Raw genomic sequence first — 23,994 nt, 5'->3', positions numbered from 1 at the left:
CATTCCTAGAGCCAGGCTGGTACTTTTGTGCAGGATTTTAGTCCTGTTGGATAGATTTCAAACATCAGCCTTTTTGATTGTGGGATATTAGCTTTGAGAATGCAGAGCTGCTGGACATAGGGAAGGAATGCTGACCTGTTGTAAATCCTTCATGCAAGACATTGTTTGCCTGGGAATCACTCCAGGTCTTCCAATTAAATCTCTACAGGTGATGTTACTACTAAAGTGGCTGCTGCAAAGATCTCAGGTTTGTTTGAGCAGCAAACAGCTCCCAGCTGTAGCATTGGAGCAAGTGGAATGTGTGGAATCTGTTGGGGGTTTAAATAATTACATGAACTTTCTATGAAATCACAGATAAGCTGAGTTAACTGAGGACAAGATGAGAGCAAAGTCCTTGTGTGCTGATGTTCATTCAGTGAAATTGTGTCCAAACCAGACTTGCAGAGCTGTTTATTGCAGGGAGAGAAGAAGGGCTCTGTTCTCATTGCAGAAACTGTTCAGTCCACATCAAAGGAATCTTTACACAGGAACCCCAGTGAGCACTAACCTGAGGAGAGTGTTGGAAACAAGAAGGAACCTCACACTCATCACTGCATCTTCTGCCCCCTGAGCTTTCCTAAAAAAGAATCTTTGCTGTCTGATTTTGAACACTTGGAAAGCAGAAAGACTCTCAGGGAGCACACTGTGGGCAAAGGGGGCCCCTGGACTACATTTCTACTCTGTCAGATTTATTCTTTACAGACAAAATAATTTATTTTCATTATGAAAAGTTCAGTATTTGGTAAAGAATTTATGTACATTCCTGATTTATATTCATTTTTTAATTTGGATCTTTACTTTTCATAATGTTTTTAAATATTTCCAGGGTAAACTTTGTTCAGATAACAAAATACCAGGATGATTTAGTCCTTTTTTGCAGGTTCTGCTTTCTTACTTAGCGATTTATTACTTTAAAAGAGTAGTCACTATAGGGTAGAGAAAAAATTCAGGAAATTGTGAAAAAGTTTGCTATTTCATACTTATTTTGGTCTGAAATTCAGCAAAATGTTGCTTAGATTTTTTTTTAAAAATGAGCATTATCCAGAAGAAAATATTTACAAAACATAAGATCCCAAACAAGTCAGCAAAGAACCATCATCTCAAAGCTGGTCAGTGTTGGAAGTGGCATTTGGTAAATTTTGGAGGAGGTTTTCCTGGCTGGCCTGGTGCAGGGAGCAGAGTGGGAATGCTGTGAAGAGCAGTCAGGAGAAAGCAGCTTGCCCTTGTAGTCCTGTGCCTCTGCTTTTCATGAAATTGCATTTTTGCCTCTTGAATTCATCCTGCTTTTCTCCCCTCTTTCCCCCCTGTCTTGCTTTAGGAACAAATATCTCCTTCTGAACAGCCAGGAGCTGAATGAGCTGAGTGCAATCTCTCACAAAGCCAACATCCCTGAAGTGGATGCAGTGGTCAACACTGACAGGTGAGAGGGGACTCAGGGTCACAATTTAGAGTTTTGGAAGCACTTCCAGTGTAAGTTTGACATCAGCTGTTCTGTTTGACCTCTGTCTGTCCACCACACTTCCATTTCAGTGACTCCTTTCAGTGGAAGGTGTTCAGGCTTGTGGGATGTTGATGGTCATTAGCAAATCTCAGGTGCTTGTGCTCAGAATAAGGTGCTGTAAAAACAAAAGCAACTTTAAAACCCCTAAAAAGAGGGGTTTGAGTTCATGGCTCAAACTTCACTGTGATGTGCTGGATCTGCTTGTCTGGCTGTCCTCATGTTGAGCATTGCAGACAGACCTGGAAAGTAAACTGATCCCTCAAATAACTTAATTGCTATTAAATCCTAGTCCTGGCATTCAGGAGCAGTGTGTGCACACATAAATGTCCATTTCCAGGCTGCATGAACACATCCAAGTGTCTGCTGAGAATATTTTACCAGCAGCTAATAACCAGAATAAACTAAATTAGATTAACATGTTAAACCATTTAGAGAATCTCTTCTGTTGCATTTGAGTATCTGTTAGATGGACTGTTTTCATCTAATAATCTCTTTAATACATGATTCTGGTGTATAAAGCTCAGCAGATGGAAGGTTGTTTGCAGAATTTATTTTGTCAGAGTACTCACTCCCAGGGTATCAGCAGGGACTTGGTGTGCACAGAGCAGATTTACCTCACTCCAAAAGGGAATCTCTAAGAGGATTTCTAGATTACAGTTATTATCATAATACTGTGTCTAATTGGGAAGAATTTTTTTTTCACCCTTAGCATTTAGTTTTCATGTTGCTTTTCTTGATAAATGAGATCAGGCCATTACTTCTGAATGAATTTCATGCAAGTGGATGCTCCACTGAAGGTGCTGTTCAAGACAAGTAAAATTGCAGTTGTACAGCCTAATGTAGCACACAGCTTTCCATACTCTGCTCTGCCTCCTAAATGGAATTTAGACTTTCCTTTACATTTTTTTGAGGGGGAAAAAGAGGGGTTTCTTTCATTCCTAAGCTTAAATGCAGTATTTTTTTTCCTTGATTCACACAAGGTGTGAATTGGTATTTCTGAAATTATTAAAATTCTGAGAGAAAGTTTTTGTTTTGAATTTATTTGGAAGTCATGTTGCAGGTTTTGCAGGTATTTACCAAGGGCAGTGAGGAGAACTCCTCTGCTGGTAGAACTAGCACAATATTTGTACTGTGTGCTTCAATACTGAGATTTTGATCATCAAAAGCTCTGGAGCAGTGATTGGATTCAGTGCTCAGTGCTTGCCCAGCCCTTCCACTCAGCTGTCATTTCTCACCTGCTGCAGGAGCCTTGTCTGTGATGGGAAGAGAGGTTTGCTGACCAGACTGCTCCAGGTCATGAAGAAGGAGCCAGCAGAATCCTCCTTCAGGTGGGTTCACTGTGCCTCTGAGGAGGTGTTTGAGACCCCTGGGGTGTAGCTTTGGTTTTTGTCCAGCTCAGAGCAGCTGAGAATGTTGGAGAACAAGCTGTGGAAAGGTCTGGCTTTGTTGTGCTGTGGTGGCAGTGCAGGTGGGAAGAAATCACAGCCAGTGATTTTCTGCAGGATCAACAGATCTGACTCCAGCTTCAGAGTGGATTGAAATTCCAGTGATTCCAGATCAGCAAACTGGATTTAAATTGCAGTTGTAATCAAGTACATCCCTTGCCCCAAAACCAACACCTCCTGTCTCTTTCTCAGGTTCTGGCAAGCAAGGGCGGTTGAAAGTTTTCTGCGAGGCACCACCTCCTATGCAGACCAGATGTTCCTCCTCAAGAGAGGGCTCCTGGAGGTAAGGAAATTTATGCCAGGTATCCTCCATAGCAATCAAGAAGGATTTATCTGCAGTGAACCAAAAGTGGATAAAAATGTAGTGTTAAATATTATGCTGGGTTTAAAACTCAGCAGGAAATGCCCCCTTGGAGTAGTGGAGGAATAAACAGTCAGGGAGAGAAGTCAGGATTACAGTTTGCTGGAGAAATCACAATAGATGCAACAATAATAAATTATAAACTGTCCCTTATTCCTGTGTAACTGTGACAAATGCTGGGAACACTTAAAAAATACCTGTGAATTCTGCTTGTGGCAGCCAGATGTGGCCATTTGTATAACCTGCATCACTAGGAACTCCTTTTAACAGGAGACTCATCTAAATTACAATCTTTAGTTGGTTTTGTGGCATTCAGTCACCCAAAAACTTGCAGATAAATGCTTTTAATACTGATTGAATCAGAGTCTGTGTTGTGCTGCTGGCTTGGACCAAGCTGTGGCAATAACATGTTTTCCTCCCCTGCCAGCATATTCTCTACTGCATTGTTGATAGTGAGTGCAAGTCACGGGATGTGCTTCAGAGTTACTTTGACCTTCTGGGAGAGCTGATGAAATTCAATATTGATGCATTCAAGAGGTTCAACAAATACATCAACACAGATGAGAAGGTAAATATTTGTAAGATCTGTCCCCTTTGGCTCAGATTACACCCTTTTATAAGCAAACATAGCACTAAAACTTGGATTCATTTGGGTTTGGTGTGGTTTCAGAGCTTGGGGCACAATAAACATTAAGGGCTGAGTTGCCAAAGCCCCTCAGTGTTTTCAGCAGTGCTCCAGCTGTCCTGAGACACTGAGTGCTGAGCTGGTCAGCAAACATTGCCCTGTTCATGATCAGGGAGGCCTAAGGTCAGGCTCAAGGGTAGCAGAACATTTCCTGTGCAGTTGCCAGATTTGTGGTTAAGTAATAGTTGTGGACATTGAGACAGCTCCAAAAAATCTTTCACTGGAGAATTCCTTCATGAATAAGGCTTAAAATACTTGGTGCTGCAAACAGACGTAGATATTTGATGTTATTTGAATTTAGAGACACTTTAAGAAGCCATGGCTTATGTAATTAGCTGTAAAATTGAGCTGCACATCAGTGGGCAGCTCTATACAAAGTGGTTTCATGCTCTTGTGCACTTTGGACATTTAACATCAGCTGGTGGGTAGGTTCTGAATGGCCTTACACTGTTTTTTTTGTTGCTGTAATTTTTCTCTCATTGCTGTTAGGTCTGGTAGGCTTTGGAGAAGGGATGTATAAATGTATTTTAAAGAGCTGTATTTATTTTGGAGGTTCTTCTCTAGTAAATGAACTCAGACATTCTAGAGAATGTCTTTATATTTCCTCTGTGCTTCCTGTTTACTGATCTCTGACTGGGTTTAGCTCTCATTCTGTGTGACTCCCTCACTGTATTCCTCCCTAGTGCTGTCTGCTTGTACAAAATCACTGTAGGAAAACATGGAGCTGCAGGAATTCTCCCTTTCAAAACAATTAGTGTATGAAATCTAACTTTCAATGGAGTGACATAGCTTCAGAAACGATTTTAGGGGTGCCAGGATGGCATTTATCTATTCCATAGTGTTTTTAAGTGATCCTTTTGTCAGCCCTCAGTGCCAGTGTTGGCTTGGGCAGGGTGAGGCAGAGCTGGGAGTGATGTCTCCTCTTGCCTTGTTAGAGATACCAAAAAGGTAATGACCCTGAGTATTAATTATTTAAATCTTTGAAATTCAACACTAAAAAGTGTTTCTGTTCAGTTCCAGATCTTTTTAAATCAGATCAACAGCTCTCTGGTGGACTCCAACATGCTGGTTCGCTGCATCACGCTGTCCCTGGACCGCTTTGAGAATCAGTCTGATGCTAAAGGTGAGCAGTGGGGTGGGACTGGGGGTGTTCACTGCTGGTAATGGTTCATTTAAATCTGGGCTTTGACACTTTGGGGGTTAGACAAGGAAATGCCACGTGGAAAATTTGAGCACCAGTTCTTACTGTCCAGGTGCTTGGATCAGTGTGTCTGAGCCTCCAGCACCTGGAAATAGGAGTGTGCCTCCTGTTGATGGAGTGACAGAACTCTCCTTTGTCCCCTCAAAAAGGAAGGAAGCCCAGAAGTTTCTCTCCTCAGTTAGGTGAAAAAGCCACCTCATAGGCCTGGGAGACTTCACCTCAAACTTAAGGATAGCTAATTGGACAGGAGCCAAAAAGTCCCACCTGAGCAATTTACTAGAAGCGAACAAAGAAACTAATTGCTTTTGTAAGGTTTTTTACCAGAAGAAAAGATCTCCTGCACCTAGCTCGATTTTTCTGTTTGTTATTTTGCCTTTTATTAAACCTTTTTGTTTCCAACACTGCAACAGAAGCCATCCTGCTGATTTTTATGCTTCCAAAGGTAGCTGAGCTATCTTGGGTGTGTTATAGACCTCTGAGAGCTTATCAGACCTGGCTCAGAGAAGCTGCTGTAATGTGATGAGTCCCAGGACGAGGGAAGAGATGAGAATCTTGACTCCATGTTTCAGAAGGCTGATTTATTATTTTATGATATATATTATATTAAAATGATATATTAAAACTATACTTAAAGAATAGAAGAAAAGGATTTCATCAAAAGGCTAGCAAGGAATAGAAAGGAAGGAATGATAATAAAATCTTGTCACTGACCCGGGTCCGAGCCAGGTGACTGTGATTGGCCATTAATTAAAAACAACCACATGAGACCAATGATGCACCTGTTGCATCCCACAGCAGCAGATAACCATTGTTTTTCTTTTCCTCTGAGGCCTCTCAGCTTCTCAGGAGAAAAAAGTCCTAACAAAAGGATTTTTCATAAAATGCATCTGTGACACTCTAACACCTGGTGATTGTGTTTGTCCTCTTGCTGCAGTGGCAGAGGTCCTGTCTGAGTGCCGCCTCCTGTCCTACATGTCCCAGATGTCCATGAGAATGTCCTTCCTCTTCCGTCTCATCAACATCATCCATGTACAGACACTTACACAGGTAAAGAGCTGCCAGACCTTGCACTTGCCTTACTGGGACTGCAGTGGTGAGCAGGGCTGAGCCTCCTGTCCCCGGAGGACACACATGTCCCTTTTTCCTTGCTAGAACACTTCCACTGTGTGCTCCCCACAGGCTTGTTTTATAGGAACATGTATACAACAGCTATCTTGGTGTTTATATTTTTTTTTGCTGTGTCATTTTTACCTCCAGGAAAATGTCAGTTGTTTGAACACAAGTTTAGTTATCCTAATGCTGGCCCGAAGGAAAGAAAAGCTCCCTTTTTATCTGCGCACCTTGCAACAGATGGAATACACAGAGAAATACCCTGGCTTCATCCTGAACAACTTCCACAGCCTCCTGCGGTTCTGGCAGCAGCATTACCTCAACAAGGACAAAGACAGCACCTGCTTAGAAAATGTATGTGACCCTCTTAGCATGGCAACACGTGTCTGCCAGCCCCCTGGCAAAAATGGGAGCTTGGGAAGGGAAAGAAGGGAGGGAGGTCTGCCCCCAGTGTAGCTCTGTGGTGCTTTTCACACCTCAGTCAGGCTGCCACAGTGCAGGTGCTGGGCTTCCCCAGAAACAGAGCCTGAGGTCTGGCTGTGGCACTTGGTGAGACTTGCCAGTGCTGAGTGGGGTGGAGAGGTAGGGCTGGCAGGATGGCCAGGGAGGGGGAGGCAGGACAGAATGCAGTTCCCAGAGTAGTTAGCACCTTAGCCAGAGTGTTCCCTCTTCCTGGTGTTGCAAACAGTGCAGGAAGAATATCTGATGTAGCTGCTGGAAGCCAAGGGAGCATCCTGCAGGTTTCTGTGCCAGAGCTGACTTGTCCTGGGTCACTGGTGGGTAGAAATAACCACATCCAGTTATGTTGAGAACACGTGGTCTGGTGTTGGGCTGCTGGGGTGGCCTTTTGGCTTTGAGGGAATAATGCAGGAGGGGTGTGAGCAGGAAGTGTGTTGATTTTTGTGCTCTCAGGAGCAGGAGCTACTTCCAGCATTGGCTTATCTGTGGCACTACAGGGTACCAGTTTGTGTTTGGACTGAACAGCAGAGGAGAAGTTTGGATTATGGTTATACTGGTCCAGGCAGGCTGGAGTCACCCTGTGCTGCTCTTAGCAGCTGCCAGAGGCACTGGGAGTCCGTGTCTGCATCTGGAGAGTGTAGAGGGTGTAGTTGTTCAAAACCCAGGGAGGGAGGGCAGGTTGGGCAACCCAAAGTGCTGGTCACACTGTGGGGCTGGGCAGCTCAGGCTGAACAGGGAGTGATTCTCAGCTTTGGGAGGTGTTCCCTGCTGTGGCCTGCACTGACCCCCTGTTGTCTGTGCCCACAGAGCTCCTGTATTAGTTTTACCTACTGGAAAGAGACTGTTTCGATACTGCTCAGTCCTGACCGGACGTCCCCCTGTGCCATAGTCAGCTACATCGACGAGGCGTACATGGACATTGACAGAGACTTCTCCGAGGAGTAATTGCCACCTCCAGCTTGTGATGGGCAGCTCGGAGGGTCCCTCCCAGCCCGGGGATTTTCAGGGATACGCTGTGTAGTGTGTGTGTGCAGCTCGGAGCTGCGGAGCGTCGTCCCACCCCCGCCCCTGCCGGCCCCCAGCTCTGACCTCTGAGACTCGGACAGCTCTCTGGGCAACACATTCAGGGATGTATCTTCCAGTTGTTCTGGGATAAAAATAATCACCTGCACAAACCAGCCTGTATTATTTTTTTTTCTCCTCTCTCCCAGTCCGGCAAGGCTGGCAGAAGGGGTTTTGCTGACGTGAGGGTTCTCTTCTCTGTATGTGCCGGTTGAGGGGTGGCTCTGTCAGGGCTGCCAGGACGAGCAAGTTGAAAAGCACAGCAATTGCCCTCCAAGTGTGAGGTCCAAGGAGCCCATCTGAGCAGGACCCCAGCACCAGCCACGTGCAGAGCCACCACGAGGACTCCCTGCAGGTGTTAACTCTTCCGCCGGGCTTTAGAATCAGGCCTTTGGGCTTGGTTAGAGCATGAGTGTGTGTGCGTGTGTGTGCTTTTAATTCCTGAGAGCCCCAGCTCCAGTCACCTCTTTACCATCGCCTTTTGGATCATTTGGTACTAAATCTATCTGCATTAGGAGAGAACCTCTGCTCCTGCTGTCCTTCCTGCACATCCTTCCCATCCGGAGGCGTTTGCAGTGCTGGAGAACAGAGACATTTCAGCAGTGGTGGAATTGCAACAGGGGTTGGTTTTTTTCACGGAGCACTAGCATTAAAATGTACTAATTTTTTAAACTTGCGGCTTGTCCCTTCTTGGGTAACTAATCTGGTTTTAAAATCCTTTTCAGGACCATTGCTCTTGATGTTAACCTGCTATGCCTGGAAGTCTTATGTCAGTCTCTGCTTTCAGCCCTTAATATCAACACACACATTAATCTTGAAAGTGCAATATGTACTGGAGATGTCTGTTTTTTCCTGGATCTGTTTTAATCAGAATGTGTTAAATGCTGGGAATAAACACTCCTGGTTGAAAGTAACTTTGTAGGATATGTTGGGAAGGGGGAATGGGGTTTTGGCAGTCTTGATTGCCCTGCCTGCTCACCAACACCATGTTGCTCCAACACATTCCAATACCCAGGAATGAGATAAACTACACTTAAGCCACTACATTTAAGTCAGAAACATGTCTTGCAGCTACAGCTAGAAGAAATCAGTTTTGAAACAACATCTGAATTTTTTTAACATTTTCTAATTTATTTGACGAGATGACTTCAGCTCTGTCCAGGCTTCAGAGGGGTGAGGATGTCCCAGAGCTGCAGCCTTTTGTCTCGTTGTTGCCAGCAGCATGAAACCCACCCTGAGGCTCCCTGTGCTGGGGCTGGAGGATTGAAGGAGGCTCCAGCCCCAGGAGTAGGACTTGTCTCTGAGCATCTCCCTTCCTCCTTTCTCTTCTCCCACTCCTCGGTGTCCTGCTGTGGGCTCACAGGGTGGCCAGAGCTGCTGAGCTTGTGCATGAAGCTGGAGCCTTGCAGGAGCTCCTGGTGTCCCTTCCTGGGAGCTGCACTCTGCTCTGGTGAGGGTACCCTGGGGAGCTTCTTGCCATGGCAGCTTCACCTCTGTTCCTCACCAGGTCACCCCCACCCTGCCCCTTCCCTCCCTCCCCTCAGCTCATTTCTTTCTCATCTGTACTTTTTTTGTTCTTGGGTATTTGTGTTTTTGGTGTATCTTTGCTTCTTCTTAACTGTAATAGATGTACACTTCAAATAAATGCTTCAAATTAAAAGGCTTTTAAGTTAAGGGATGCCTTTTCCACAGTGTAGTTAATGGGTGCATCCACTGATCGCTGCTGTAACCCTGCAGTCTCACTCCCCTCTGTGTGTCAAGGACAGTTTGGGGCCCAGCTGCCTCTGGCCTTGCCCCTGGGCCTGGGGGAAGCTGAGCTGAGCCCACACCATCTCTGGGGGTCCTCCCAGGCCTGGCAGCACAGGCTGGGCTTTGCTTTTGGGATGATTGAGAAGGGCACAGGGCAGAAACCCCTGGCAGCTCCTGCAGGGGTGGAGCACGCTGGGCTCCAGGAAAAGGCTCTGCCCCAGGGCACTGAGGGTCACAGGCAAATCCCAGCTGGGGCCATGTTCCTTTGGGATGTCTGTCCATGCCAGATGCCACAACACCCTCATGGTGAGAGGGACCAGACCCATGGAGGTGGGCTGGGAGGGAGGTGGGACCCCTGGCACTAACAAATACCTCTGAAGTGTCCCCGTGGATTGCTGAGGTTCGCTTCGTGCTGCCCTGATTAATGCCGATTTGCTAACTGCAAATAATCATATTAAATGGAAACTATTAAAGAAATCTATTTTAAAGAAATGAGTGGAGGTGTCTTTTCTTTCCAGTGCCTTTGCCAAAGCCATAACCCCCTCCAGGGCTGTAATAGGGGGCTTTATGTATTCAGGAGTAGTGGCTGAGGTCTGTCTCAGTTCTGGTCCCCTGCAGTTAGATGTGTTCTGGTGGGGAGGTGTGAGGAAAGGGCTCTTTTCCCAAAACCCATCCCAAGCCAGGGCCATAGAGCTGGGAGAGAGAGGACTGAGCTTCTCTGCTGCCTGTGCCTCCCTCTGAAGATGCTCCAGGGGCAGAGGCCAGGCCCTGGTTACCCTGTGACACACAACACAGCCTGTCCTGGTAATCTACGTTTATTTATGCAAAGCAAAGCTGACAGTGACTGTTGCAGCCACTTGCCTCCAACCTACAGCAGCAGCTGGAACACGACAGGACAGCCAGGCTCCTAATGCTGGAAAAAATCCCCAAAGGGCTTTGGTGAGAGGAGGGATCTGGAGGCACAGAGCACTGCCACCCTTCAGCCCCGCAGTCAGCGGGCAGTGAGGCAGCAGTGCCTCAGCTGGTGTGGCTGTGCCTGTGGTCCCTGCCCTGGCTCCAGGCTGGCAGGAGCCGTGCCCAGCTCCCCACACTCCCATTGCAGGGGTGCCCACCTTGGAGATGACCACGTCCCTGCTGCGGGCACGCAGTTTGTTGACCTGGCTCTCGGCGATGTCGGCGCGTTCCTCGGCGTCGTCCAGCTCGTGCTGCACCTTGCGGTACTTGACCAGGTTGGAGTTGGCCTGCTGCTCCTGGGCAGGGACAGGGAAGGGGAGGGTGCATGGGGCACAGGGCACAGCGATGAGCTCCCCACATTGCTGCCATGGAGGCAGTCCCAGGGAGGGACAGCCCTCTCCCCCATCCCAGAGCGGTGCTGGGCACTTACTGCCTCCTCAAACTGGCGCTTGTAGCTCTTGACCTTGCTCTGCAGCTTGTCTATCAGGTCCTGCATCCGAGCCAGGTTCTTCCGGTCCTCCTCAGCCTGCAAGTGCCCCAGCTTCCTTAGGCAGACCCCAGCAGCCCCTCACCTCCACCTTTATCTGTCCCAGTGGTGCCAGGTCACAAACACAGCACCAACCTGCCCCATCAACCCAGCCTGGTGCCAAAACACCCGTCCCTTGCTCCCCCCGTGTGTCCCATCACCCAGCTCAGGAGGTGCTGGGAAATGGGCAGAAGGACCCAGTTGTGACATGGAGAAGTTTGTGCAGTTGTCATTGCCCACACAGAACCCAGAAGCAGCCCGGCTAGGCTGGGCTTTGTGGATGGGTTCTGGAGTAACAGAGGCCAAGCAAAGAGGATTTGTGCCAGCTGCTGTGGGACCAGGGCTGCACCTGTGCCCAGAGCTGCTGTACCTGGTAGCTCAGCTCCTTGATCCTGCGCTCGTACTTGCGAATGCCCTTCTGGGCCTCTGCCATCTTCTTCTGCTCTCCATCCAGCTCTCCCTCCAGCTCCCGCACCTGTAGGGGGCACAGACTGGCTCAGCACTTGGCTCCCAAGCACCAGCACTAGCCCAGCTAAAGCCAAGGCACTTTCCCAGCTCAGAGAAGCCACAGTAGAGGCTAAAAACATCCTGAGCTGGGCCCAGCCTGGCAGGGCCTTGGGGACTGTCCCTTGATCCCCCAGAGGCACCACCTGTCCTCAGAGAGATGGGGCAGAGAGATGGTGCCACAGGGACTGGGGCAGCCCCAGGGGTTGGCTCCTGAAGAACACAGCCAGGGATCTGCCCCCACTGTCTCACCCTGGCCTCCAGCTTCTGGATCTGCTTCTTGCCCCCCTTGAGGGCAATCTGCTCTGCCTCGTCCAGGCGCATCTGCAGGTCCTTGATGGTCTGCTCCATGTTCTTCTTCATGCGCTCCAGGTGTGCGCTCGTGTCCTGCTCCTTCTTCAGCTCTTCTGCCATCATGGCAGCCTGCAAGGCCAAGAGCAGGGGGACATCACCTCAGGGCCAGGCAGCCCTGCCAGACCAGGGCTCAGTGCAGGTGTGAGACCCACACAGCAGTCCCCACCACTCTCTTACATCTGTGATGGCTTTCTTTGCCTTCTCCTCGGCGTTGCGACACTCCTGCACCGCATCCTCCACCTCACCACTCAGCTGGGAGACATCTGCCTCCAGCTTCTTCTTCTGGTTGATCAGCCCCATGTTCTGCACAGAGAGCAGGCTCAGTGTGACCAGGGCTGGTCACTCACCATGGCTGGACAGACTCACCAGTGCAGGCAGGGGCTTGGCAGTGCCTCCTCACCTGGGAGTGGAGCAGGGTGACCCTCTCGGTGGCTTCCAGCAGCTCCTGCTCTGCCAGCTTCCTGCTCCTCTCGGCCTGCTCCAGCGCCGCCCGCAGCTCCTCCACCTCTGCCAGCAGCAGGTTGCTGCGGCGCTCCAGGGCCCCCACCTGCTCCTTCAGGTCATCGTTGTGGCGCTGGGTGTCATCCAGCTCCATCTGCAGGTCCTGTGGGGCAGCGTGGGGTCACTGGGGACAGCCAGGAGCCGGGCTGGCAGCAGGGACGGCACTCGGTCTGTCCCAACCTTGATCTGGGCCTGGAGCTGGCGGCCCAGCTGCTGGAACTCGGCAGCCTGGCGGTTGGCGTGGTTCAGCTGGATCTCCATCTCGTTCAGGTCCCCCTCCATCTTCTTCCTCAGCCTCACAGCCTCGTTCTTGGCCCGGGCCTCTGCGTCCAGCGAGGCCTGCATGGAGTCCATGGCGCGCTGGTGGTTGCGCCTGCAGGACAGGGCGTGCATCAGCCACGTCCCCTGGGGACACCCAGCCCTGCCAGGGCCACAGTGCCAGCTCTGCTCCTGCAGAAACATCCCCTGGGGACACCCAGCCCTGCCAGCTCTGCCCCTGCAGCCACGTCCCAGCCTGTCCCCTCACCCCACACACCTCAGGTTCTCAAACTCCTCGTCTTTCTCTGCCAGCTTCCTGTCCATGTCAGCCTTGATCTGGTTCAGCTCCAGCTGGATGCGCAGGGTCTTGCTCTCCTCGTGCTCCAGGGCTCCCTAGAGACACCTCAGCCATGGGAAGGTGGTTCCTGGGAAGGGGGTTCTCCCCAGCCACCCATCCCACCCTGGCTTTGTCCCCCAGCCCATTGCTATGAGGGGCAGAGCAGGAGGAGCCACCCCAGGGCCTGCAGTGGTTGCAGGACCCTCCTGAATGGGATTGCCAGGGGTCACAGCCTGGCTCAGGACTGTCACCCCACACAACCAGAGCTGCAGGGTGGGCCAGTGGCTCCTAGGGACAGCAGGAACACATGGGAAACAAGGACTCACCTCAGCCTCCTCCAGAGCTGCCTGGATATCGCTCTTCTCACTTTCCAGCACTTTCTTCACCTTCTCCAGCTCATGGATGGTTTTGCCTCCCAGACTGATCTGGTCAGTCAAATCAGCAATTTCCTCTGCCAGGGACAGGAGGAGTTTGGTCAGGAAGGAGTTTGTGGGACCAGCCCTGTGCAAGTGACGTCCCCATCCCCCTGCCCAGGCTCAGCTGATGTCCCTCAGACCCTCAAAGAGCAACCAAGGCAGTGCTTGGGAACATTTCTGGGAGACCTGTTTGTCCAACAGCAACACCCCCAAGGCAGCATCATGGCACTTGGCAGCACCATTTGGGGACAGGACCCATCTGGGGACAGGAGCCAAGTGGCTGTGCCAATCCTCCCAGAGTGTGCCCAGCATGAGGGCAGGACACATGCTGGCATCCCAGCAGGGCTGCTGCACTCCCCCAGCGGATGTGCTGAGCAGCAAAGCCTCTCCTGGCCAACAAGGGACCCAATCCCACGTGTCTGAGGAAAGGGCAGAAGCCAGGGGAGTGCCTGAGCCCAGCCCTACCCTGCAGGTTCTTGTTCTCCCTCTTAAGAGTCTCCAGGTTGTCCAGGGACTCCTCGTAGGCGTTCTTGAGCTTGAAGAGCTCCGTGCTCAGGCTGCGCGCCTCCTTCTGCGACGCCTCCAGCTCCACCTGGCTCTCCTCGTGCTTCTGCCTCCACTCTGCCAGGATCCTGTCAAAGTTCCTCTGCTTCTTGTCCAGGGCGGCGCAGGCCGAGTTGGCGCGCTCCAGCTCCACCGACAGGTCCTCGATCTCGGTCTGCAGCCGGTGCTTGGTCTTCTCCAGCGAGGAGCACTTGGCGTGGGCGGCCTCCACGGCCTCCTCTGCCTCCTGCAGCCGCGTGGCCAGCTTCTTCCTGCCCACGGCACCGCGGTGAGCGTGCCCTGCCCCAGTGACACCCTGCCCCACAGACTCTGGCCCTCACCACGTTTCTCCTCACAGAGAAACGCAAGGCACAGCTCCCCGAAGATATTCTGAGACTCATGTTCTCTGAAGCTCAGAGAAAAGAAAAATAGCTCTTATCTCATTCGCTGCACCTGTGTTGTTCACAAGTAGAATTGTGAACAACATTGTGAAAGATTGTTTACCTGAAGGGAATTAGTAATTAGATTCTAGTGTAAGAGTTTTAATTCACTGATCAATTAAATTCATGTGTGTCACTGTCATAGTTTCTGAAAAATCCCTTCTCCAGGCAAGATGAGAACCCTCAACTTCTCCATGTTTTGCTGCTCTGGAATGTGGTCTGGAGATTGTTTGTCCAAACATGTGAATTGTTCTAATTTAATGACCAATCATGGTCCAGCTGTGTCGAGGCTCTGAGGAGTGCCGAGTTTTTATTATTCATTCTTTTCTAGCGTTCTGATGTATTCTTTCTCTTTCTTTAGTATAGTTTTAGTATAGCATAATATAATGTAATGTAATGTAATGTAATATGTTATTATATTATATATAAAAAATACATTATATATTTATTATAATTATATATTATATATTTATATATGTATATATAAATATATATATATAATATATATATAATATATATAATATATTTAATATATGCATATATTATGATATATACATAATATAATGTTACATTATGTTATATTATCATAATATATATATAATTATGTATATATAATATCATAAAATAATAAATTAGCCATCTGAGAACCTGGAGTCAGATTCTCATCTCTCACTTCATCCTAGGGACCTCACAAACACCACATATGTGTGCATGTGTCAGGACTGTCAGCTGACAGTCACGAGATGCTGTGCAGTAAAATGGAGTTGAGTACTTAGCAGATTCAGTTTAGATGTAATGTAATATAGAATAATATAATATAATAAAGCAATAAATTAACCTTCTAAGAACATAGAGTCAAAAGTATAATTTTCTCCTCCTTCATCAGGGGTGCCCTAATTTTACAATAGGCAGGAGCATGCTATGTCACCCTAGGTCTGGGAGAGCCCCACTGCTGAACAGAAAGCCACCACCTACAAGGAGCTGACTTGTGCCATGGGACTTACTTGGCTTCCTCCAGCTCCTCAGTCCTCTGGATGGCATCAGTCTCGTACTTGGTTCTCCACTGGGCCACCTCAGCGTTGGCTTTGGACAAGTTCCTCTGGAGCTCGCTCTTGGCCTCGCCCTCCTCCTCGTACTGCTCCCGCAGCAGGTCGCAGTCGTGCCGGGAGGCCTGCAGGGCGTGGGCCAGGGCGTTCTTGCCCTGAGGGAGAGAGAGCAGCAGCTGATTCTGGGCTCCAGGACACTGCCCATGGCACCTGGACTGGCAGCAGCAGCAGGGAACTTCTGTTCTTCCCAGGCGAAGAGCTGCCCTGCGTGCAGGGTATGCCCCACCTCCCTCACAGTGTCACTCAGAGACCAACCATGCCCTGAAACCTCACCTTGGTCTCTTCCTCCAGCTGCCTCTTGAGTTCCTCAATGCTCTGTGTGAAGGAGACCTTGCCACGGCTCAGCTGGTTGATGAAGGACTCCTTCTCCTCCAGCAGTCGGGTGAGCTCCCCTGGGTTCAAACACAGCCAAAACAGCTATTTCAGGGCTGTAGGGCTGCACTCTGCACTAGCCCACACTCTCCCAGAGCCTGTGGCCTCCAGCTGTCCCCACACACAGAGCAAGCTAGGCAGAGGTGCACCCAGTTAAAGGCAAAGGATGCCAGCGAGGAATCCCTCCTGAGGTACACCTAGTTTTTCCCTCCATGGGAGGAGGACGACTGTCACAAACATCTTTTATGAAAAATCCTTTCCTTAGGAAAAATCCTTTCCTTAGGACTTTTCCTCCTGAGAAGCTTAGAGGCCTCAGGAACAAAATGTAAACAATGGTTATCTGCTGCTGTAGAATGCAACAGGTGCATCTGTGATTGGTCTCATAGAGTTGTTTCTAATTAATGGCCAATCACAGTCAGCTAGCTCAGACTCTATGTCTGAGACAGAGCCTTTGTTATCATTCTTTCTTTTCTATTCTTAGCTAGCCTTGTGATGAAATCCTTTCTTCTATTCTTTTAGTATAGATTTAATGTAATATATATCATAAAATAATAAATCAGCCTTCTGAAACATGGAGTCAGATCCTCGTCTCTTCCCCCATTCTTGGACTCCTGTGAACACGGTCACAGAGGACAGCTTGCCTGGCTGAACCCCACTCCCCAGCCTGGCTGAACCCCACTCCCAGCCAGGTCAGAGCACTCTGAGGCAGATGGGTGCCCCTGGTTTTCGCTCGCTCACCGTTCTCAGTCTGCAGCCGGCCCCGCTGCGCGTTCACGTCCGTCAGCTGCCGCTGCAGCTCGTCCACTCTGGCCTTGGCCTCGTTCAGCTGGTCCTCGTAGGTGCGGCACAGCTTCTCTGCGTTGGCCTGCAGCACCAAGCACAGCCTGGCTGAGCTCAGCTCTGCACAGAGCACCATCTCCCACCATGGGATACCCTGCCCTGCTCAGTGGATCCTACAGGAACACAAGGCAGAGAGCAGGAGCCTGGCAGAGCTCGCTGCCAAGCTAACAGCGGCTCTCTGCAGTCAAGCTGCCCAGGAAATGCCTTCCCAGAGCCTCCAGACTTGACTAGGACAAGTAAAGCATCCTGTAGTGACATAGGGACAAGCTGCAGGTCAAACAGGACTTGGTCATGGCAAAGCAACACCACCCCGTGGACGTGGCTGTGCTGGTCACGCTGCACCCTGTCACAGACGTATTTTATGAAAAATCCTTTTGCTAGGATCATTTCTCCTGAGAAGCTGAAAGGCCTCAGAAACCAAATGTAAACAATGGTTATCTGCTGCTATGGAATGCACCAGGTGCATCTTTGATTGGTCTCATGTGCTTGTTTGTAATTCATGGCCAATCACAGTCAGCTGGCTCAGAGTCTGAGAGTCACGAGCTTTTGTTATCATTCCTTTCTATGTCTTTCAAGCCTTCTGATGAAATCCTTTCTTCTATTATTTTAGTATAGTGTTAATATATCATTTTCTTTTAATATATATCATAAAATAACAGATCAGCCTTCTGAAACATGGAGTCAAGATTCTCATCTCTTCCCTCATCCTGGGATCCCTGAGAACACCACCACAGCACTCAGTTGCACTGATGTCCACAGGAAAGACCAACCAGCCCTGTGGAGAACCAGGACTGTGAAAAATGTGTATTTTATTATTGGCTTTTCACAAATATGAAAATGAATATTATATGTATTATGTTAGAAAGTTATGCTGTGTTAATTTTCTTAAGTGGTGTGTTAAATATAGTTTTAGTTTAGAACATAAGGTTAAAATAGAAACAATGCTATGTATGATACTTTTTTTCTGAAGAAAGGACTCGCACTGAGATAGCAGCCACAGGACACCTAAATCTTTCAGAGAAAGAGAATTAATTCTCCCTTATCAGAAGAAATTAACTTCTTCCCACCTTGCTCAGCCAAGTTAGGATTAAGAGGAAGAAGATGACGATGACCAGACAGAATCCTGTGTTTGAATGGAATTTATGCATCATGGATGAGATGTATGAATATACAACAGATTATTGTTTTTAAGGCTCAATCCTCTCTTAACATGAGTCCTTTTTCAGGCTTATGTTGCCCAGAAAAGGGTACCTGGATGTCCATAACTCTTTGTTTTTATTGTCTCATATTATCCTAATCCAAATTGTCCAAAAATTTTATTACCCTAATTATATTGCTAATTTTATAACCATTTTATTACTATTAAACTTGTACAATTTTTAAAACAAGCGACTGGCGTTTTTCACAAGGACCCACCTTGCTCTTGGTGATGTACTCAACGTTGGAGGAGAGATCATCAATCTCCATCTTCATCTCGCTCTTCTCCTTCTCCAGTTTCTGCTTGACGCGCTGCAGGCCGTCGATGCGCTCGCCCAGCTCGGCCACGCTGTCCGCGTGCTTCTTCCTGAGCGCGGCCGCCGTGGCCTCGTGCTGCAGCGTGGCCTCCTCCAGGTCCCTCCTCAGCTTCAGGAACTCGGCCTCCCTCTTCTTGCTGAGCTCCAGCTGCGTGGCCGTGCTGCCGCCCGCCTCCTCCAGCCGCTCGCTCAGCTCCTCCAGCTCCCGCGACGCCTCCGCGCGCTGCTTCTCCACCTTGGCCCGCGCGGCTCGCTCGGCCTCCAGCTCCTCCTCCAGCTCCTCCACGCGTGCCTGCACACACAGGAATGGGCAGGTGATCCGAGATATGGGTGAAGATCCAGCATTGATATATGGTCTCCTTGAGCTAGGTCTTGTCCAGCTCAAAGAGACCATATATCAATGCTGGAGATTTATATCTTGGAGATTTGTATCACACCCGAGATAGCTCAGCTACCTTAGAAGGCATAAAATCAGCTGGATGGTTCTGTGGTAGTGTTGGAAACAGAAAAGTTTTAATAAAAGGCAAAATAACAAAACTCTTTACAGAGAAAAACCAATCCAGGTGCAAGAGGTTCTTGCTCCTGGTAAAACACCCCACAAAAGCCATTAGTTTCTTTGTTCTCTTCTATTTCTAGTAATTGCCCAGGTGGAACTTTTTGGCTCCTGTCCAACTGGCTATCCTTAACTTTGAGGTGAAGTTCCCCAGGTCCTATGAGGTGTCTTTTTACCTAATCAAGGAGATTAGATAAAAAATCTACCTAATATGGGCTTTTTCCTTTTTAAGGAGACAAAGGATAGTTTTGTCACCCCACATGCCTATATAGCATCTCTGCTCTCCACAGTGGAGCAGCATCTCTGATGATGATGGGAGGCAAAAACCCACCAGTCTTGGGCTGTTTTGGGAGGCAGGTGCTCCTTGGTAGCATGTTTGGAGCTCCTGCTCTCCTCTGTCCCTGCCATCAGGATGCAGCTGGCACTAGCTTCTTTTCATGGGAACATTCATGATTGTGGAGACCTGTCTCAGATAGGAAGAAGCCCAGTGACCTAGATTTGGATTTTCAGAGTTTGGTTACTGGATTACAGGTTTTATTTTGGACAGAGAACTAGATCTGGAAGCTGTTCCTCAGGCTGGTGATAGTGTTCACCTCAATAGCTCTTTCTTTAATTTTCAACCCATCATGTTCTGGCAGAGGGTTTGGCTCCTGCTACCCATGCCAGCTTTTTCCAGGGAGATGTCCCTGTGCTCAGAGGGGGACTGGCTCATGCAGATTCCCCTGCACATCACATCTAATGGAAATTTTGAACTCCCAGGATGTAAGAACAGTTCTTCCCACCATACCTGGACCTCCTTGATCTTCTTCTGCAGCTGGGCCTCCATCACTTGCCCATCTTCAATCCTTGAGTTCAGCTGACTCATCTCAAAGTCTTTCCTGTACAGACAGAAGACACAGTCTATGATCAGACACTGTCCTGACAGGTCCTTCTGGTTCCTAAATTTCCCTGCACTCTTACACCCAGGCCAGAGGATGAACAAACCCACAATGGAGAGGGATTGCAGTGATAAGCAGCAGCTCATGGAAGGCTCACAGGAAGGGCTCAAGTAGCCAAGTTGGCAGACAGCTGGCTCTGAGGGTTTTTCTCTGAGGTCCCAAGGTGTTCTGCAGTTCCCCAGTGAGAATGGGACCTGACTGAAGTCTGTACTTGCAGCTGAGGCCCAGCAGTGTGCTGGATCCTGCCAGGCAGGTCCCTCCTCTCCAGCCCCATGGACAAAGGAAGGTCTATGAGCCCTGGTCTATGAGCCTGCCACAAGCTCCTCAGCCTCTCTGCAAAATGCCCAGGAAATCCAAGCCCTCCCTGTGCCAGGACTGGTCACACAGCAGTGCCCAGAGGAGGATCACACAGCTCAGCCCAGCTGCCCCTGCAGACACCACACTAAATCTGATGGATTTAGAGGTGCCCAGAGCCCAGGCATGTGTCACACACTCACTTCTTGAGCTTCTCATCCAGTTGCTGCTTGTCATTCTCCAGATCCATCACAGACTCTTGTGACAGCTTCAGGTCTCCTTCAAGCTTCCTCTTGGCTCTCTCCAGGTCCATGCGGACCTTCTTTTCTTGCTCAAGAGAACTTTCCAGCTGGAGAACCAAGGGAGGTGGGGTAGGGAGGGAAAGGACCTTCTGCAGCCCCACCCTCACCCATGCCCACTGCTGTGGGAGCTCCACCAGTCCCCTGGGGGCCAGAGGTGTTCCCCAGCTGTCTCCAGTCCCACTCCCTCAGCTCAGGACTGCTCTCCATGAGGTGCTCTACACCACCTCTTGTTTCAGAGGTAGTTTGTCAATGGGATTATTCATCAACTGGCCATATTAAAGGGGGATCTGGTAATCCACACACTCCAGATCCCACTCAGGGACAGCCTCTGGGCTCTCCTGGAGATGTGACTCAAACCTCTCTTGCTTTATTCTCACTGGCCTGTCACTCACATCATCCACTTGCTGCTCCAGTTTGACCTTGGCTTTGGTCAGTGTGTTGACCTTGTCCTCCTCAGCCTGCAGGTCATCCAGGGCCTGCTGATGGGCCTCCTGCAGGGCTTTCTTCTCCTTTGTCAGCTTGGCAATGATCTCATCTAGACCAGCCATCTCCTCAATCAAGTTTTTAACCTGCATCAGTGAAGATAAAAGTAGAGAGCATCTCAGAGGGAGGTGCAAAGCTACTCCAGCAGCCTGACCCTTGCAAGGCAGGAGTCCATCCATGGGATAGCAGCTCTGCCCCCTGTCAGCAGCCAGCCCCTCTCCCTTAGCCAGGCTGGCCCCACCAGCTGGGTTTTCCATGCCTCAGATCACTTGCCACAGCACAGAACCATTTGCCCACAGCCCTCTGGGCAATGAGGCAGGACACAGAGGGTTTTTCCCTCTCACACTCTCCTTTCCCTCTGCCCTGCCCCAGTTTCCCCACACCAGCAGCCTTATCCCAGATATTCCTCTGGTGTCCCCTGTTCCAGATTGCAAGGCAAGATGTATTCTCTCAAGATGTATGGCACTTCTCTTGTGTCAAGTGGGCAGTTTGCCTTATCTCTCTGTCAGTGATCACAATCACTCCTCCCTTGGGAGGGGACATTGCTGATAACAGCTATTGAATGTCCCTGCATGGCTGATAAGAACTACAGCATCCCATTGGGAGATGTGAGCCCAGAGGGAGGAGCCAAGCATTCCTACCTGGATATAATCTGGAGATTCTGGAACACCAACACAGCTTCTCCACTGGATTCCCCAGAGGAACAGCAGCTGCCTCTCCTCCCACTGGATCTTCAGAGGAAGAGACTGCACCTTTCTCCAGGATCCCTGCTCCAGCAGAACCAGCCCTGACGCTGCAGGAGGGCTGAGCCACAATTCCAATGGGACTGCTGCCAACACCCTGACCCACAGGGTGTCAGGCTGGGTTCTGACTCTGGCAGTGTTGTTCTAGTGTACTGCATTGTTTATTTTATCCTTTTATTTTCTTCCCTATTAAAGAACTGTTATTCCTGCTCCCATATTTTTTGCCTGAGAGGCCCTTAATTTAAAATTTATAGCAATTTGGAGGGAGGGGTTATACATTCTCCATTTCAGGGGAGGCTCCTGCCTTCCTTAGCAGACACCTGGCTTTCCAAACCAAGACAGTTACCTTGTTCTCTGTGGCATGTTTCTCCTTCTCCACCTTGGCCAGCGTGATCTCCAGGTCATCAATGTCCTTCTTCAGCTCTGCACACTCATCCTCCAGCTTGCGTTTCTTGGCAGTGAGCTCTGAGCTCATCTCCTCCTCATCCTCCACACGCTCTTGCAGCTCCTTCACCTTGGCCTCCAGCTGTATCTTGGACTTGATGAGCAGGTCACAGCGCTCCTCTGCATCTGCCAGGTTGTCCTGCTCCTGGGAGAGGCACAGGAGAGCAGTGCTACCCTCTGCCCCAGCACTCTGCTCCCACAGCCCTGCTGTCCTGCCCTTCTCCTTGTGGAAGGGGCAGAGCAAGCCCGAGGTGCTCAGGTGTACTAAAAATACAGCTCCAGTCACTGCCTGTCATCAAGGTTCAACCATTCACACTAACCAGGGCCAAAGAGCAGCTCAATCTTTCCAGAGGAAGGACAAAAAAAAAAAAAAAAACAGCACAGAATTTGGCAAGCAAACATTGCCATCCCCTCCCACCCCCCTGTGAGGAGAGCACCCTTCCTAGAGCCAGGGGATCACAAATCCCTGTGACAGCCCCAGCATGTGATGGTACTTCAGCACTGCAGTCTTAGGCTGTGTTTCAGACAGATTGTGACAATGAGGGAGCTTCAGAACTGCAAGAGGAGGAAGGAGGGTTCCAGGATGTTCTGCTCCTTCTTCCACCCATGGACGCTGCACTGTGTTAAACCCCACAGAGAGGGTGGGGCACTCACTGCCTGCAGCTGCAGAGCCAGGTCGTGCTTCTCCTGGATCATGGAGACTTGCTTCTCTTCCAGCTCCTTCCTCTTAGCCTCAGACTTCTCCAGAGCCTCCTTCAGCTTCTGGAATTCCTCCTTCAGGTTGGACATCTCCTTCTCAGTCTGAGCAGACTTGAGTAAAGGCTTGATCTTGAAGAACAGCTTCATCCAGGACCAGTTCTTGACAGCATTGAAGGCACGGATGTTCCACTGGATGGTGTAGAGGGCTTCCCTGGGGGAATACAAGCACAGCATCATCAGGGGTGGACATTCTCCATGTCCCACCTGGCTTCTGCAGGCCTGGATATGGCTGCATTCTCCCCCAGCTGGACAAATGGCAGAATGGTGACTGAATGGGACACTGTCTGCACACTGTACTGGCCCTGCTGGGCTGGATGGGGTGGCCTGGATCTCAGCTCTCCTCACTCTGCCTCCCTCTGAATCAAACCAGAGGCTCCTCACACTTAGATCCTCCCTACCAGGGCCATGCCAGACCTCTTCCAGGTTTGTCTCCATCCCTCAGGACCAATCACTGCCAGACACAGGTAAACCCCACGGGTCAAACCCATGGATACATGCAGAAAGGACAAGGTGACACAAAGTTCTGCCTTTTGCCCCCCATCTACCTCCTGCTGATGATCTTCTGATACTCCACACGCATGAGGAACCCCCGGATCCTGGCCTGGAGCATTGTCAGCACCTTGGCCAGACGTTCATCTCGCATCTCCTCCAGCAAGCCCAGCAAACCAGCCTTGAAAAAAACCTGGGGGCAAGAGAGTGGAGTCACCAGCAGAAGGACAGAGGGCTCAGGGGTAACACAGACTGCCAGGGAAACATGGAGGTGCTCCCACACATGGCACAGGAACCAGACCTGGTTCCCGTCAGGCAGCAGTGACCTGCTCAGAGCTGCTCTTTCTCTTCCTCTGCCCTGCTGAGTCCCTTCAAGGGCCACACTGACCCTGCAGAGGGCACGGCTGCAGCAGGGCCGTGGCCAGGCACAGAGAACAACAGCAGGGGAAACTTCTCCCTGCCAAAGATCAGCTGCCCTCTCTCACCTTGGTGTGACCAAACTTGTACTGTGCATGGTCCAGCTCCAGGGAGCTCAGCAGCTTCTCTGTGGCCTTCCTGCTGTCCACAAACTTGTCTTCTGGAATGGCTGCTGGGTTGAGGATACGGTAGCTGTGGGGAAAGCAGAGGGAGGCCATGCAAGAGGGAATGCAGTCCCAGCATCACCCCAGAGCTCCAGGCATGTCAGTACCCACTGGGGCCATGGGGCTGTGTG

The 23,994-nt window shown here is 49.8% G+C and overlaps 2 protein-coding genes across 2 annotated transcripts in view; one reads left to right on the top strand and one right to left on the bottom strand.

Moving 5' to 3' along the window:
- The window catches only part of TRPC4AP (transient receptor potential cation channel subfamily C member 4 associated protein), a 39,918-nt gene extending 30,381 nt beyond the window's left edge, over positions 1-9,537 (top strand). The window contains exons 14-21 of the mRNA XM_058036579.1: positions 1,358-1,459; positions 2,785-2,868; positions 3,178-3,268; positions 3,774-3,914; positions 5,046-5,154; positions 6,167-6,279; positions 6,490-6,696; positions 7,609-9,537. Of these exons, the coding sequence (XP_057892562.1) occupies positions 1,358-1,459; positions 2,785-2,868; positions 3,178-3,268; positions 3,774-3,914; positions 5,046-5,154; positions 6,167-6,279; positions 6,490-6,696; positions 7,609-7,746 (985 nt within the window). The 3' untranslated portion in view covers positions 7,747-9,537. The remainder of the gene's footprint in view (positions 1-1,357; positions 1,460-2,784; positions 2,869-3,177; positions 3,269-3,773; positions 3,915-5,045; positions 5,155-6,166; positions 6,280-6,489; positions 6,697-7,608) is intronic.
- Positions 9,538-10,414: 877 nt separating this feature from the next.
- MYH7B (myosin heavy chain 7B) overlaps positions 10,415-23,994 on the bottom strand; it is a 33,612-nt gene continuing 20,032 nt past the window's right edge. Inside the window, exons 21-42 of the mRNA XM_058035974.1 lie at positions 23,768-23,891; positions 23,339-23,475; positions 22,689-22,944; positions 21,937-22,179; positions 20,757-20,933; positions 20,266-20,411; positions 19,618-19,708; positions 18,180-18,569; positions 16,662-16,788; positions 15,825-15,943; positions 15,450-15,646; positions 13,928-14,277; positions 13,373-13,497; positions 12,987-13,102; positions 12,632-12,824; positions 12,351-12,554; positions 12,128-12,253; positions 11,849-12,019; positions 11,463-11,567; positions 10,997-11,092; positions 10,725-10,862; positions 10,415-10,525 (exon numbers count right to left, since the gene is read on the bottom strand). Coding sequence (XP_057891957.1) covers positions 10,520-10,525; positions 10,725-10,862; positions 10,997-11,092; positions 11,463-11,567; positions 11,849-12,019; positions 12,128-12,253; positions 12,351-12,554; positions 12,632-12,824; positions 12,987-13,102; positions 13,373-13,497; positions 13,928-14,277; positions 15,450-15,646; positions 15,825-15,943; positions 16,662-16,788; positions 18,180-18,569; positions 19,618-19,708; positions 20,266-20,411; positions 20,757-20,933; positions 21,937-22,179; positions 22,689-22,944; positions 23,339-23,475; positions 23,768-23,891 — 3,637 coding nt within the window. The 3' untranslated portion in view covers positions 10,415-10,519. The remainder of the gene's footprint in view (positions 10,526-10,724; positions 10,863-10,996; positions 11,093-11,462; positions 11,568-11,848; positions 12,020-12,127; positions 12,254-12,350; positions 12,555-12,631; positions 12,825-12,986; positions 13,103-13,372; positions 13,498-13,927; positions 14,278-15,449; positions 15,647-15,824; positions 15,944-16,661; positions 16,789-18,179; positions 18,570-19,617; positions 19,709-20,265; positions 20,412-20,756; positions 20,934-21,936; positions 22,180-22,688; positions 22,945-23,338; positions 23,476-23,767; positions 23,892-23,994) is intronic.

Source organism: Melospiza georgiana, chromosome 17 (genome assembly GCF_028018845.1).
Source record: "Melospiza georgiana isolate bMelGeo1 chromosome 17, bMelGeo1.pri, whole genome shotgun sequence".
Classification (NCBI taxonomy): Eukaryota; Metazoa; Chordata; class Aves; order Passeriformes; family Passerellidae; genus Melospiza; species Melospiza georgiana.
This window is presented reverse-complemented; position numbering and strand designations above follow the sequence as displayed.